This window comes from Pristiophorus japonicus, chromosome 6, assembly GCF_044704955.1.
Source record: "Pristiophorus japonicus isolate sPriJap1 chromosome 6, sPriJap1.hap1, whole genome shotgun sequence".
NCBI classification, from domain to species: Eukaryota; Metazoa; Chordata; class Chondrichthyes; family Pristiophoridae; genus Pristiophorus; species Pristiophorus japonicus.
In genome coordinates, this window is record NC_091982.1 from 184816185 (window position 1) to 184833182 (window position 16998).

Here is a 16998-nt window from a genome sequence, read left to right on the forward strand (position 1 = left end):
GGATAATGTCATCACCGGCATCACAAAAGGTTTGAAGTTTGAGACATTATTTGTTATCACTTCGGGGACAGTATACATAGGTTTCCCCTCACAACGTCCAAATCCTGAACGCTCACAACACAACTGACATTTACTAAGTATCCACATTCACTACCTGTGTGCGTAGAAGCTCTTCTTGCAGCTGTTCAGCTTTGTCCTTGTCTGATACCTGAGAAAACACAGTGAAGGAAATAAAACACTCAAAAAGAAAATTATGTTGAAAAGAATTATTCGGCCTGGTCATTTTGACTGCACAGAAAAAAAACTTTTCAACTGACAAGCAATATTTTTCATTCACTTAACATTCAAGCAACAGATTCAACTAAAGCACATAACTTACCATAATTCCACTTAAAAGACCTCAAAATTACAGTCAAACTTTATTACAACCACCACATATTTTAAATTCATTTATTTATTTTATGAAATATTGCACTACAATTAAACTTCCTTATTACAAATTTGTGGATGTCAGCACAGTGACTGACTAAGGGTTTGTTTTTATTAGGACCCAGGTTCCTCTCTGGACTTCAGCCAGATCCAAGGAAAATATCCAGTACATTGAGAGTTACATACTGAGAGTCTGTTATAATGAAGTTTGTTCGTAATACACATGTAGTAAATTATTTGGATATTGCAAAATTTCAAAGAACATTTCACTGTTAGTAAATAATTAGATACTAAGTAATAGTAAGATAGATTTTCAACTTGCTGTCTGAGCACAAAACTGCCATTGTGACTCAGCTGCCCAGTATAGAAACAGTGGTGGCCGGGGCCATTGGAGGAAGCAGCGTGTGGCCGCCCGGCCCAGGAATTGGCGTGGTCCCGGCCTGTAAGACCATCAGCAGGCTGGGGCCATTGGAGGGAGCAGCGTGCGGCCAACCGGCCTGGAAATCGGCGCGGTTCTGGCCTGCAAGACCATCAGCAGGCCGGGGCCATTAGAGGGAGCAGCGTACGACTGCATACCACTGCAGGGAGCAGCGTGTGCTGCTGCAGGGGGGCGACGGCTACGAAGCCAGGTCGCTGATTGCAGTGCTGGCAGGCACAGCAGAAGGGGTGAAGGAGCGGCAAGAGAGGCATGAATCTGGGGCCCAGAAGAGGCGAGAGCCCAGGGGCAGCATGGGCCAGCCCACACTGCAATATGTGCGCGCACTCGGTCTGCGCAGCAGAGCTGGTCTCCAGTTAGTCTTGGGTAATCCTTGCCACTGGACCAAGACCTAACTCTGTCAAGCCTGTGTGATGTGCAACGGTCACCACATGTTAAAAAAATTCAAGCACAGGCATCTTCCACCCTTCACGATGTAGTTCTGGATCTGGAATATTAGGTCCTTCATTGAAATACCTGTGAACTCATCCCTTTTTGGCGTGGAAGCAGGTCATCCTCGCTTCGAGGGACCGCCTATGATGATAGAAACAGTCTGATTTTAATTTCCATTGATTTCAATGGTAATGAAGATTGGACAGTTTCTATTGGCCATGCCAGCTTTGCACCCAGCTGGCAAGTTGACAATCTACCCCCATGTCTTTATGTACAATGAAACATGTATTTGTATTTTTTTTTAAGATAGATGTTATTATAAACATCTACCCTGATTAATCAGATACAAATTCCAAATTTGACATCATACGACACACATATCTGATACACGATGTTAGAATATGACACCAAAGGAAAACTAGTTAAAATACAGGAAGTTGAAATTGTCAGAAGTGCAATCCCTCTCAAAAATAACAATCAGCCCATCGATGATGTGTCATTAATAGCGTGTAAACATATGATTTGCTGCTAGAGAAGCACTGATAGGTCACTTGCGCACTTTTACGTTAATGCTTACTGAAGTAACAGATAGTATGGAGGGGACTAGAATCTAGTCTGTGCTTTTGTATCTATGGATACGACTGTAGGTCCTGCATGGTACTATGGCCTCAAAAAGAACACCATGCGGGACTAGAAATTATTTTCACCTGCCAACAAACCAACTTCAGACTGTCTGATATCATGTTATGAGCTTTACTTAAACTGTATTGACACAACTCTGCAGAACTAAAGGGTAGCAAGAGATATTCATCTCCTTGTTCAATCACCCTTCATAAATATACAAATATTAAAAGATCACTCAAAAACAGACAGGCATCATGGGAATGGTAGAGCACACTGCAGTACCTAATATTTCCATTTTACAAGATAAATTGTTTCAGTATTTCATTATTCAGACCATCAATAAGTATATGGAGATGAAGGTAACTATTATGTAATGGGTCGGTGACTCATGTGATAGAATTACATAGAGTCTACAGAACAGAAACAGGCCATTCGATCTAACTAGTCTATGTGGGCGTTAATGCTCCATACGAGCCTTCTCCCACCCCATCAGCATATCCTTCCATTCCTTTATATAGCTGCAAACTATTTTGACTATAGGTCAAGCTATATAGAGGATAACACATCATTAAATTGCAATTACCAAAATAGTTAAACAAACCTAAACCATGCTTCTAAATAATGGATTCTCTCACCACTGCCCCAAAGGAAAGCAGTTTCTACATTACAAAGACCTCAACCATTCATTTTTTGCAGTCACTGACAACAGTTGCAACTTCTAGGCCATTTCAAACCTTGGCAGATGAGTTAGAACTGCATCCATAAATTCAACATGTATAAATGCCAATTAAAATATGTTACGAGTTTATATAAAAATACAATTGTGTAAAGCAATTTGTGAAAGCAGCTCATAAACTTTGTGCACACAACCCATAAATGACCAAATAATTAGTAGAATTGCTTGCACATATTCATAACAGCTCATTTCCACTGTATATTAAAAAGTCTCAACATTGAATAAGCAGTTGTTCACATATAACCATTTCTTAATGACTTTTTAAAATAGTATTTCCTTTAATATGCAAGACCAATGAGCAATTCAAATATGCACAACATCCTTGAACGAAATCAGTGCCAAGCAAGCACGCTTGGGTTATCGCAAATGACGGTTCTATCTATCACCTTTCGTTTCTGTTGAGAGGAGCCAGAGCTTAACTGTTCGGCGACCCTGCGTGCTGCTTCTTCATGCTCCTGGATTTGCTGCTGGATTAGAATGAGTTCCCCAAGCACACCCTGCCATGAGTTTTCAATGGGTAAGAAAGGGAATTAGGGAGGAAAATAACAAAAACACAACATAAAAGACAAATGAACACTTGGAAGGAATGGGAAAGTATGCAGTGCTTAATGAATAAAGGACTGCTGCATTTGGCGCCCATTAGTAAGGGGTAAATGAGCTCAGCAAATCCAGTTTAGAATATACTGATACAAACAAAAGAACTCACTCAAAGTTACATCATTCAAAGTATTACAACACTTAGATCATACATAATTTAAGTACTACCTTTACAATAAAGACTCCAATAACCTTGGAGAATACCATGACTTCTGCAGAAATGCCACATAATGAATACAAAATCGCACAGTGGCAAACAACAGTAATTCTTCAGTTTTGTTTAGATTGCAGATCATTTAGTTTTTCAGTTTTTAATGTTAAATAATTAAATTTAAATAACTAATATTTAAATGCAATTACACCTTAACTTAATCTTTCTATGCAATTAAAAGTCTTGTCTCCAGTACACATTAAACTTCAAATGTGTCCGTAGCACAAGAAAACATATAGATAGGTAGAAAAAACTACCAGCAGCCAGATTGCTTCCTGACATATCCTACTATATACTCCTACAAATAAACACCCATGATTTAAGAATTCTGAAAACAAATATAAAATGTCCCAATACAATTACCCATTACATTTTATGGGGTGGAAGATGCCTTTGCGTGAGTTCTTTTAACTTGGGTTGGCTGTTGCACACCGGCTACCAAACGGGCTTAGCAAAGCAAGGTCCAGTGGCAAGGGATCCAAGACGACTGGAGACCAAGCACTGCTGTATGAGCTTAGCTGCCTACAGCGTGATGCAAGCCGTAAGCTTGGCGCTGAGCAGCGCCCTTCGGTGAGATGGTGAGAAAACCGAGGCCTGGCTGAGGGCAGGCATTGGGATGATCAGAGGTCCACTTTGTGGAAGGAGGAGAGGTCAAATAGGTCAGAGTGGCCACAGCCATTGTGCACACCATGGGCTCGACAGAAACTCCGCCATTGAGTGGGGCCGGGGGGAGGCCCGAACGTCGCGGAGGGTCGAAGGCCTGCACAAGTCTCCCCATTACATTTTACCATACCATCAAAAGCTTTTGCCTCCACAGATCTCCACTTGCCACTGAGTTCCAATTCTTCTCCTCACCCTTCACTACCACACTAATTCTGTGGCTCTCATTAATACGCTTATGATTTCCCCATCCAAATAATTTCCCGCCCTCCAATATTTGGGCTTTTCTGTCCCTGTAATCGTTTAGACATTGCTGAACACGGTTGCTAATTCATACAGCCACAGAGGTATCCTACGGTCTACATTCTCAAAAAGAAGCACAATGGGACATCAGCATAGTTTTCCAAAATATATAAATGATACCTATTGTCAGCAAAGCCAGAGAAAAGTAACCATTTCCTCTCTCTGTCTAAGTCACAAATTTGATGTGTGCAATCTTCATCGGAAAATTCGGTCATATATCAGTACCTCTCAATCACCTTGTGTATATCACCTCCTGAGTTTTGTTTTGTGCTTCAACTTAATATTTAAGTACATGGTAATCAAATTATTGTTGAAATTATGACATACTGCACTGTGAAAGTCGGCTGTTTCGGAAGACAGACGTACCCATAAAGTAGCAAAACACAATACAATTTACAGTATTTCCTCATATTGTGTGCTAAGCAGGTGAATGAACCTCAACCATCCTGTAAAAATTCATATCTACAGAACAAATGGTTCATTGATATGGATAAAGCAACTCAAGTTGAGTTGAGTATGTGCTTGATCACCAAACTCAAGTGCTTTTCAATTATAATCAATTTCAAATTTGACCAGATTTTTCCCCACGCTTAACGCCAACCAGTTTGCAACAATTGTTGATTTTACTGTTTTAATTACTGAAAGTTCATTTAAAGTAATCAAAACATAAGCTCCCATCATTCTACACCAAGGCAAGTAATTTAAGGAATCAATTAGTTTCTAAATAGAAACTTGCCTTCTTATACTGTTTCTCATTGTTGTCAAACCCTTGAGTATCAGATGCTTTCATAGCAGTAGAATTTTCTGTAGAATCTGCAAAAAAACCACACAAGAGTGAACTAACTTTTACCATACAATAAACCAATTAGAATTTTGAATGCCTCTCACAATCATTAATTAAAGAAGAAAAACAGCAATATGAACCTTACTAAAATATCAATCCAAAATAAGTTTTGAAAATTGTATAACGGCTAGCTTTAATGGATGAAACGCAATGTCACCAGCGTCTCATAAGAAAGTAAGAAATAGGAGCAGGAATAGGCCATATGGCCCTTCGAGCCTGCTCCACGATTCAATAAGATCATGGCTGGTCATTGACCTCAAATCCACTTCCCGTCCTATCTCCATATCCCTCGGTTGCAGTACTGTGGAAAAGCAGTGTGTAGGCAGGTCTTTTTTACATGGAAGTGGGAGGAAAAACAGTAGGATTCTCAGCCAGAGCCAGCAACAGATCTATTGACCCGGATATTTACGGGGAGGGAATAGGGGTATCTTTTAGCGGATGGGAACCCGGAAATATGGGTACGCGGAGGTCCTGCCGAATGTAATGGCATGATCTCATTTGAAATGCTTTTCTCCTTTTCCGGCCCGGCAGCCAGACAAATTGAGAGGGCGGCCAGCTGTCAGGCGGGGAGACTTGCAGCACGCAGGAACCAGAGAGAAAGAAGTGTACATCCCTGTCTGGAGTAAAAATAAAACAGGGAAGGTGGCTCAACCGTGACTAACAAGGGAAATTAGAGATAGTGTTAAATCCAAGGAAGAGGCATATAAATTGGCCAGAAAAAGCAGCAAACCTGAGGACTGGGAGAAATTTATAATTCAGAGAGGAGGACAAAGGGTTTAACTAGGAGGGGGAAAATAGAGTATGAGAGGAAGTTTGCAGGGAACATAAAAAATGACTGCAGAAGCTTCTATAGATATGTGAAGAGAAAAAGATTAATGAAGACAAACACAGGTCCCTTGCAGTCAGAATCAGGTGAATTTATAATGGGGAACAAAGAAATGGCAGACCAACTGAACAAATACTTTGGTTCTGTCTTCACGAAGGAAGACACAAATAACCTTCCGGAAATACTAGGGGACCGAAGGTCTAGCGAGAAGGAGGAACTGAAGGAAATCCTTATTAGTCAGGAAATTGTGTTAGGGAAATTGATGGGATTGAAGGCCAATAAATCCCCATGGCCTGATAGTCTGCATCGCAGAGTACTTAAGGAAGTGGCCCTAGAAATAGTGGATGCATTGGTGATCATTTTCCAACATTCTATTCACTCTGGATCAGTTCCTATGGACTTGAGGGTAGCTAATGTAACACCACTTCTTAAAAAAGGGAGAGAGAGAAAACAGTTAATTATAGACTGGTGAGCCTGACATCAGTAGTGGGGAAAATGTTGAAATCAATTATGAGAGATGAAATAGCAGCGCATTTGGAAAGCAGTGACAGGATCGGTCCAAGTCAGCATGGATTTATGAAAGGGAAATCATGCTTGACAAATCTTCTGGAATTTTTTGAGGATGTAACTAGTAGAGTGGACAAGGGAGAACCAGTGGATGTGGTGTATTTGGACTTTCAAAAGGCTTTTGACAAGGTCCCACACAAGAGATTGGTGTGCAAAATTAAAGCACATGGAATTGGGGATAATGTATTGACGTGGATCAAGAACTGGTTCGCAGACAAGAAGCAGAGAGTCAGGATAAACGGATCCTTTTCAGAATGGCAGGCAGTGACTAGTGGGGCGCCACAGGGCTCAGTGCTGGGACCCCAGCTATTTACAATATACATTAATGATTTAGATGAAGGAATTGAGAGTAATATCTCCAAGTTTGCAGATGACACTAAGCTGGGTGGTGGTGTGAGCTGTGAGGAGGATGCCAAGAGGCTGCAGGGTGACTTGGACAGGTTAGGTGAGTGGGAAAATGCATGGCAAATGCAGTATAATGTGGATAAATGTGAGGTTATCCACTTTGGTGGTAAAAACAGAGAGACAGACTATTATCTGAATGGTGACAGATTAGGAAAAGGGGAGGTGCAAAGAGACCTGGGTGTCGTGGTACATCAGTCATTGAAGGTTGGCATGCAGGTGCAGCAGGCGGTTAAGAAAGCAAATGGCATGTTGGCCTTCATAGCAATGGGATTTGAGTACAGGGGCAGGGAGGTGTTGCTACAGTTGTACAGGGCATTGGTGAGGCCACACCTGGAGTATTGTGTACAGTTTTGGTCTCCTAACCTGAGGAAGGACATTCTTGCTATTGAGGGAGTGCAGCGAAGGTTCACCAGACTGATTCCCGGGATGGCGGGACTGACCTATCAAGAAAGACTGGATCAACTGGGCTTGTATTCACTGGAGTTCAGAAGAATGAGAGGGGACCTCATAAAAACATTTAAAATTCTGACGGGGTTAGACAGGTTAGATGCAGGAAGAATGTTCCCAATGTTGGGGAAGTCCAGAACCAGAGGTCACAGTCTAAGGATAAGGGGTAAGCCATTTAGGACCGAGATGCGGAGGAACTTCTTCACCCAGACAGTGGTGAACCTGTGGAATTCTCTACCACAGAAAGTTGTTGAGGCCAATTCACTAAATATATTCAAAAAGGAGTTAGATGAAGTCCTTACTACTCGGGGGATCAAGGGGTATGGCGAGAAAGCAGGAATGGAATACTGAAGTTGAATGTTCAGCCATGAACTCGTTGAATGGTGGTGCAAGCTAGAAGGGCCGAATGGCCTACTCCTGCACCTATTTTCTATGTTTCTATGTTTCTATGAGAGACTGGATCAACTGGGTCTTTATACATTGGAGTTTAGAAGGATGAGAGGGGATCTCAAAGAAACGTATAAGATTCTGACGGGACGGGACAGGTTAGATGCAGGCAGATTGTTCCTGATGTTGGGGAAGTCCAGAACCAGGGGACTCAGTCTTAGGATAAGGGGTAGGCCATTTAGGACTGAGATGCGGAGAACCTTCTTCACTCAGAGAGTTGTTAACCTGTGGAATTTTCTTCCGCATAGGAGTTGTTGATGCCAGTTTGTTAGATATATTCAAGAGGGAGTTAGATATGGCCCTTACGGCTAAAGGGATCAAGGGGTATGGAGAGAAAGCAGGAAAGGGGTACTGAGGTGAATGATCAGCCATGATCTTATCGAATGGTGGTGCAGGTTTGAAGGGCCGAATGGCCTACTCCTGCACCTATTTTCTATGTTTCTAAGAAAGAAAGACTTGGATTTATATAGCGCCTTTCACGACCACCAAATGTCTCAAAGCGCTTTACAGCCAATGAAATACTTTTGGAGTGTCGTCACTGTTGTAATGTAGGAAATGCGGCAGCCAATTTGCGCACAAGCAAGCTCCCACAAACAGCAGTGTGATAATGACCAGATAATCTGTTTTTTTGTTATATTGATTGAAGGATAGATATTGGCCAGGATACCGGGGATAATTCCCTTACTCTTCTACGAAATAGTGCCATGGGATGTTTTACATCCACTTGAGAACACAGATGGGGCCTTGGTTTAATGTCTCATCCAAAAGACTGCACCTCTGACAGTGCAGCGCTCCTACAGCACTGCACTGGACTGCTAGATTTTTGTTTTTTTGCTAATGTCTCTGGAGTGGGACTTGAACCCACAACTTTCTGACACAGAGGCGAGAGTGCTATCCACTGAGCCACAGCTGACACGGAAGAGGAGGGTGAGATTGTGGGGGTGGGCAGCAGTGGGAAGAGAGAAAAGGGAGGTCAGGGTGGGGGTTGGGGGCCGGGGGAAGCAGGCCTCGGATCTCGGGGAAGGAGCCAGATCGCAGCAGGTTAGTTTGGACAGCCAGAGGAAAGCACTCCTGCTCCTCCTGGCCCCCAAGCACTTACCGTCTGCAGCCGGCTGTTTTCGCCTCTCTTCAGCTGCTGGGTTTCCCAAACCCTGGGAAACCCTGCCAGTGGCCATTAAATCCAAATGGCTGCTAAAATCTGAGGGACGCAGCCTCATTAACATATAAAAATACTGACCAGCCTTTCGAGAGCAGATTATTCACCCACTTCCCCAACCCGCCCCAGTTAAACCAGTAGTAGGTGCATTCGCAGTGGGTCAGGGTCAGGTTTCTCACTTGAAAGAATAACCCCCCACCTCTCTTGGGGGCTTATAATTTCCTTCATTATCATATCACTTACTATACCTGATCTAGAAGCAAAATGAATAAAGTGGAGAACAGATGGTTTGAAATAGCAGTATTATTTAATAGTGAATATATTTTGAAATAAATGTAAACATCATCCATATAATTAAACATTCTGTAAATGAATATTTGAGCCAACATTTCAAATCACTTTGATTGGTCCATACTAACATGGTATTTGGTCATGTGGTCAGAAGGGGCCAATTAGATCAGTGCATGGCATTTCACAAAAAACTCAAAAATTAGCCCATTACATGTAAAAAACTGAAAATTTAAGTACGTTGAAACATCTTCAAGCATTTAAAAATTGTAATTAAAATATCAATTAAGCTGAAATCCTGGACCTGATCAAGTTCACGGCATTTGGTCAAAGCTGGGTCTCAATTTGCGAGCAAGCACATTCAGAGATGTTAGCCACTGCACTTGACCAATTTACATTTTATTTTTATAAACGTTCTGTTTGAGTACCATCATGGGTGATCAACCAGCATATATAAAATATGAGCAAAGAGCTCGTTTATGCTGTATTTAATATTCGAGCATTGTGTTGTGAAATCAACTGATCATGCCTATAGAATAAAATAATTGTTAGTGTTGTGTAAATGGGTTTATTTTACAAGGAAGTTAAATATACATGATTTATTCATGCTGCAAACATTGATAAAGTAGGAATTCTTTCCCACAAGTAAATTAAAGCCAAATTATACACCAGTAGTGGACAAATACTCTATTATACATTTCATATTCTGAAATGTACTTATTCATGGAATATGGGCATTGCTGGCAAGGCCAACATTTATTGCCCATCCCTAATTGCCCTTGAGAAGGTGGTGGTGAGCAGCCTTTTTGAACAGCTGCAGTCCTTGTGGTAAAGTTACTCCCACAGTGCTGACTTTGTCGCAGCGGTTTGGTACCATTCAGTGGCTTGCTCGGCCATTTCAGAGAGCAGTTAAGAGTCAACCACACTGCTGTGGATCTGGAGTCACATATCAGCCAGACCAGGTAAGCATGGTAGATTTCCTTCCCTAAAGGACACCAGTGAAACACTGGGTTTTTACGACAATCATGGTCACCATTACGGATACTAGCTTTTTCATTCCAGATTTATTTAATTGAATTTAAATCCTCCAGCTCTCGCGGTGGAATCTGAACTCACGTCTCTGGATTACTAGTCCAGGTCTCCGGATTACTAGTTCAGGTCTCCGGATTACTCGTCCAGTGACATGACCATTGTGCTACCATACCTAGATACTGAAATATTCAACATTTAACATTGTAAAGTTTAATTATGAAAGTCACACAAAGGTATCTGGATCTATTCTACTGGTACTTCTTTCTTTTTGTGTTATCTGTATGCAAAGAAATAGCAAAGTGACTCAGTTATATTTATCAAGTGGATTGTGGAGCAGGGATCATTGGACTAAAATGCAATGTACAACTGGTTACAGTATTTTATTTTTGAGTTGTGCTAATATGTCGCTTTTCTTTTATAACAGCTTTTTTATAGTTTGCTCTAAAGGGTTTTTTTTTTGCAGTTGGTGATTTGTGAGGTGAGGAATGCTTGGAAGAGGGAACACAAAGAGTTTAAATTTAGTTAATCGCACACTATAGCCTTTATGTTGGCAATGTAACTTACAGCATTTCTCAAGGAATGCAAGTGTTATTTTTAAATATATATAAAATTGCCGACCACGACGACAATATTTACAGAAAATAAAACTTATGATAAGCTTCTGTTTAGCACATAAGATAGAATGTTTCCTTCCCCCACTTTCTGCTTTAAATTTATATTTCTGGCTGTAAAAAAATTGATCAGAATTATTTTTTTTTCCTGTAAAGCAGTCAATTTAACCAATGTTCTAGAAACACAACATGCACCAAAAATCTATGAAACACACACTTGCAAGCAACAAATAAAACCGATATTGTTTGCCCACTGTGTTATACCACTGAAATTTTTGACTAAATTCAAGATTACTAAAACTTCCATTTTGCTAATATTGAAAAATGTTTCCCTGAAGGTAATTACAAGACACAATTCCATGCAAGGGCAAAGTGTCAGTTACCTCTAACTACTAAAATAAATTGGCCTGGAATATGTGGTCAGTGGCGAGGCGATGGTACTCACCACTGACCCCGAAGAAAGCGGCCCATAAAGATCGAGTGATCTCTGTGGCATGAATTTCACCTCTCCCGACGCTAGTCTGAATCTGGTGCCAAACCAAGCGAATCTCCAGCAACAGTGATGTCATCAAGCAAGCTAAGCAGCCAATCACATTGAAGAATTTGCACAGACAACAAACCAAGAAGTAAAATGCAGAGATTATAATTTATAAATTTAAAAAATTTGAGAGAGCAAAATAATAATTGGGACATACAGACAGGATTAATGTAGAAGCTGAAATATCAACCTTAAAAAAAAATTATTTTAAAGACCATGTAATTCTTATCATATTAATGGAAAAATTTGACATTCCACAAATATAAAATTAGTTTTTCAGGACCAGAACGGTTGTTCAGCAGTCAATATGCCATTAAAAACGCAATTAACACCTCTTTCAACAAGCTTTAACTTTTTTTTTTGGGGGGGGTGGTGGAGTTTAACAGTGATATTCCAGCGTGATAGGGGAGGTTTTTGTTCTTTAGTGTGATTTGAATTGATTACTGGTTCCGGGGAGTCCACAGATTGCACTGTGGAGGAGCAGAGAATGACTGACATCAATCTCTGGATTTCCACACTTATCTCCTCATGCGCTGACTCCAGAAGTTGCTGTCACTTTCAGAGGGGTAATGATGGCGAACGCTGACAGTTTTGCCGTCATTACCACCGCAAAATCCAGGCCAATCTATATCTAATGGTTCCCCATTATATATGCAGCACATTGACCTATTAGAGAGCTGACAATTTGGAGACTTTGCAGAAAGTTTTTGAAACATAACTCATTCACTAAAATAGACATAGAAACATAGAAAATAGGTGCAGTAGGCCATTTGGCCCTTCGAGCCTGCACCATCATTCAATAAGATCATGGCTGATCATTCACCTCAGTACCCTTTCCTGCTTTCTCTCCATACCTCTTCATGTATCTATTGAAGCTTTTGCAGTCAATTTTTATGTTCCCGGCAAGCTTCCTCTCGTACTGTGTTTTCCCCCTCCTAATTAAACCCTTTGTCCTCCTCTGCTGAATTCTAAATTTCTCCCAATCCTCAGGTTTGCTACTTTTTCTGGCCAATTTATATGCCTCTTCCTTGGATCTAACACTATCCTTAATTTCCCTTGTTAGCCACAGTTGAGCCACCTTCCCTGTTTTATTTTTACTCCAGACAGGGATGTACAATCGTTGAAGTTTATCCATGTGATCTATAAATGTTTGCCATTGCCTATAAGCCGCAAACCCTTTACGTATCATTTGCCAATCTATTCTAGCCAATTCACGCCTCATGCCGAAGTTAGCTTTCCTTAAGTTCAGGATCCTAGTTTCTGAATTAACTGTGTCACTCTCCATCTTAATAAAGAATTCTACCATATTATGGTCACTCTTCCCCAAGGGGCCTCGCACAACAAGATTGCTAATTAGTCCCTTCTCATTACACATCACCCAGTCTAGGATGGCCAGCTCTCTAGTTGGTTCCTCGACATATTGGTCAAGAGAACCATCCCTAATACACTCCAGGAAATCCTCCTCCACCGCATTGCACCAGTTTGGTTAGCCCAATCTATATGTAAATTAAAGTCGCCCATGATAACTGCTGTACCTTTATTGCACACATCCCTTATTTCTTGTTTGATGCTGTCCCCACTGTCACTACTACTGTTTGGTGCCCTGTACACAACTCCCACGAGCGTTTTCTGCCCTTTGGTATTCCGTAGCTCCACCTATACCGATTCCGCATCATCCAAGCCAATGTCCTTCCGTACTGTTGCATTAATTTCCTCTTTAACCAGCAACACCACCCCACCTCCTTTTCCTTTCTGTCTAACCTTCCTAAATGTTGAATACCCCTGGATGTTGAGTTCCCAGCCTTGGTCACCCTGGAGCCATGTCTCTGTGATGCCAATTAACTGCTATCTGCGCAGTTAATTCGTCCACCTTATTCCGAATACTCCTCGCATTGAGGCACAGAGCCTTCAAGCTCGTCTTTTTAACACACTTTGCCCCTTTAGAATTTTGCTGTAAGGTGGCCCTTTTTGTTTTTTGCCTTGGGTTTCTCTGCCCTCCACTTTTACTATTCTCCATTCTATCTTTTGCCTCGGTCTCCCTGCATAGGTTCCTATTCCCCCTGCCATATTAGTTTAACTCCTCCCCAACAGCACTAGTAAACACTCCCCCTAGGACATTGGTTCCGGTCCTGCCCAGGTGCAGACCGTCCGGTTTGTACTGGTCCCACCTCCCCCAGAACCGATTCCAATGCCCCAGGAATTTGAATCCCTCCTTGCTGCACCACTCCTCAAGCCACGTATTCATCTGAGCTATCCTGCGATTCCTACTCTGACGAGCATGTGGCACTGGTAGCAATCCTGAGATTACTACCTTTGAGGTCCTACTTTTTAATTTAGCTCCGAGCTCCCTAAATTCATCTCGTAGGACCTCATCCCGTTTTTTACCTATATGCACCACGACAACTGGCTGTTCACCCTCCCTTTTCAGAATGTCCTGCACCCGCTCAGAGACATCCTTGACCCTTGCACCAGGGAGGCAACATACCATCCTGGAGTCTCGGTTGCGGCCGCAGAAATGCCTATCTATTCCCCTTACAATTGAATCCCCTATCACTATCGCTCTCCCACTCTTTTTCTTGCCCTCCTGTGCAGCAGAGCCACCCACGGTGCCATGAACTTGGCTGTTGCTGCCTTCCCCTGATGAGTCATCCCCCTCAACAATACCCAAAGCGGTGTATCGGTTTTGCAGGGGATGACCGCAGGGGACCCCTGCACTACCTTCCTTGCACTGCTCTTTCCGTTGGTCACTCGTTCCCTATCTGGCTGTGTACCCTTTACCTGCAGTGTGACCAACTCGCTATACATGCTATTCACGTCATTCTCAGCATCATGGATGCTCCAGAGTTCATCCACCCACAGCTCCAGTGCCGCAATGCGGTCCATCAGGATCTGCAGGCGGATGCACTTCCCGCACACGTAGTCATCAGGGACACCGGAAGCGTCCCTGAGTTCCCACATAGTACAGGAGGAGCATAACACGTGTCCGAGCTCTCCTGCCATGACTTAACCCTTGGATTAACTTAATTGGGCAACAACTATGCTAAAAGTTTACTTACTGATAAAGAAAAAAAAGAAAAACTACTTACTAATCACCAGCCAATCACTTACCCCCTTGGTTGTGACGTCACCTTTCGATTTCTTTCTACTACTTTTTTGCCTTCTCCCTGTAGCTGCACAAGCACGCCTCTGCGACGCATCTCCCGAGCCTCTCTGACTCACCACGAACTCCAGAGCTTCAGCGACGCGTTGGGCCTTGTTATAGACCTCTCCGACGCACCTCCCGAGCCTCTCCAACTCACCACGAACTCCCGAGACGGAAGTACTTTTCTTACAACAGTACTGGCAATACTCACCTTCACTTGGTTAAACATTCTAATGTCCACTTACATTCTGATTTATCTTAATGACAAACCTACATGCCTACGCTAAAGCAAGATGATAACCTGAAAACATTCTTACACTAAAAAATCAGATTACATTTAGTTCATAATTTAACTTAATTTGAATAAATCGCTGCCTTAGTTTTACATACAATATTTCACAAAGAATTTATTGAAGTCAAAGGAGGTAAATAACTCAGCTGAAAACTTACTACAGGTACCAGGCCTTTCAGACAGCTTGAAAATATTATGGGTTGGTTTTTCTAAGGAATACCTTTATGCAAAACACATCTTTTCAGAAAATATGAAAGTAATGTGCTGGTAACTGTAACAAAACCTAGTTTATCCTTGTTAAATAGAATTTTACAGGTTTTTTTTCTCCAATGAGGTTTAATTCTAATGGTGCTGAAGATGCAGGCTGAATTCCAGTCCTCAATATGTACCAAGAGCTGACTTTTAATTGAAATTTTCATGCTAAGGGAAGATGCAATTTTCCCAAAAGGGAAACATTTTTCAATATTAGCAAAATGGATGTTTTAGTAACCTTGAAGTTAATCAACAATTCCAATGGTAGAATGCAAACATGAAAAACTGGCTTCAAATAATTTAAGATACTGTAGATTAGACAAACAGTATCAAGGTTACTTTTTAAACTGTAAGTAGGTGGGTTAATGACAACAAAAGGGACTTACACACCTAACAACAGTAGATCAGAGACTCCTTTGACTTCATTATATAAACTTTCACCTGTGAAAAGTCAGCAAAATGAAAAACACAAATATAAATCAAATCTTTAACTAGTCTGCCCCAGTGCACTGTTTGACTGAAAACACACTTAAATGAGTACGCAACTCCCAGTGTTAGTAACAATACAACTGGTCACCAAAATATTAAATGCTGCATTTTAGAGTCTGCCTTTCAGCCATTTTCTACAATTGGTGTTTAACAGAATTTGTCAATAATGTTTGTTAGAAATGCGATCAGCCCATTCTTCTGCATCTTGCAATGTTAGCATCATCTTAAATAAACCTATCTGCATTTTCCCTTTAAATAGCATTTATCATGCTAATAACATTTGATGCATTTAGTTTACACTCCCATGTTTTCCACTATCCTAGATCAACAAGAATGTCCCTTCATTGCAGCACTACAAAACTGAAGTTAGAGTTTGACAATCATCGACAAGATGTTACTGATGACAGCTCTCTCTGAACAAACATACTCTTCACAGCAATACTTTTCGCTTCCCCATACCATCTGTCAATCCACTCAGAAAATGGACCATCTGACCAATTAACTTCAGCTATTTTGGGGCAGCCCTAGAGCTAATCAAGGAGAAGTCAGACACATTACAACTGATAACTATACAAGCAGCTTTCTTCTATGATGATGATTTCAGGACACATCCAATATGAATAGTTTACTCATCAGTTATATAGCATCTAATCCACGTCAGACGGTTTCTTCCCTGTTGCGAGGACATAACCCAATACTGCAACATTCAATTTTTAAAAATATTATCTTTATCCATTTTTCATTTCATAATATTTTTACTGGGATGATTTCAAAAATCGGGTAGCTAGACAAAATTTAAGGAGCACAGCACAGCTACATCTGCTGATTGACCAATTCAAAGGAATCACTAACAAATGCAATTAAAAAATAATAACTTGCATTAATGTAACAGCTTTAATGTCAAAAAACATCCCACTGCACTTCACAGAAGCATAATCAGACAAAAATAGTTGCCAAGCAAAGGAGACGTTAAGAAGGGTGACCAGAAGATTGATCAGAGGCAGGTTTTAACAAGAGTCTTAAAGGAGGAGAGGGCAGTTGCAGAGGCAGAGAATTAGGGAGAGAATTGCAGAACATGGATCCTAGATGGCTTAGACATGGCTGCCAATGGTGAGAAAAAGGGAGGGGATATGCAGAAGAGGACAGACTCTGAGGAACGGCGAGTTCTAAGAGATGGGGTTGTCGGGCTGGAGGAGGTTACAGAGATCGGGAGGTGAGGGCAATTAATGGTTTT

The 16998-nt window shown here is 41.4% G+C and overlaps 1 protein-coding gene across 6 annotated transcripts in view; it reads right to left on the minus strand.

The window, feature by feature from the left end:
• The window catches only part of opa1 (OPA1 mitochondrial dynamin like GTPase), a 130051-nt gene that overhangs the window by 98964 nt on the left and 14089 nt on the right, over window positions 1-16998 (minus strand). For 4 of the 6 annotated variants that reach the window (XM_070883476.1, XM_070883474.1, XM_070883477.1 and 1 more), the window contains exons 5-8: window positions 15666-15716; window positions 5165-5241; window positions 3044-3154; window positions 155-208 (exon numbers count right to left, since the gene is read on the minus strand). In XM_070883476.1, coding sequence (XP_070739577.1) covers window positions 155-208; window positions 3044-3154; window positions 5165-5241; window positions 15666-15716 — 293 coding nt within the window. The remainder of the gene's footprint in view (window positions 1-154; window positions 209-3043; window positions 3155-5164; window positions 5242-15665; window positions 15717-16998) is intronic. The other 2 variants (XM_070883478.1, XM_070883479.1) reach the window with 2 other exon arrangements.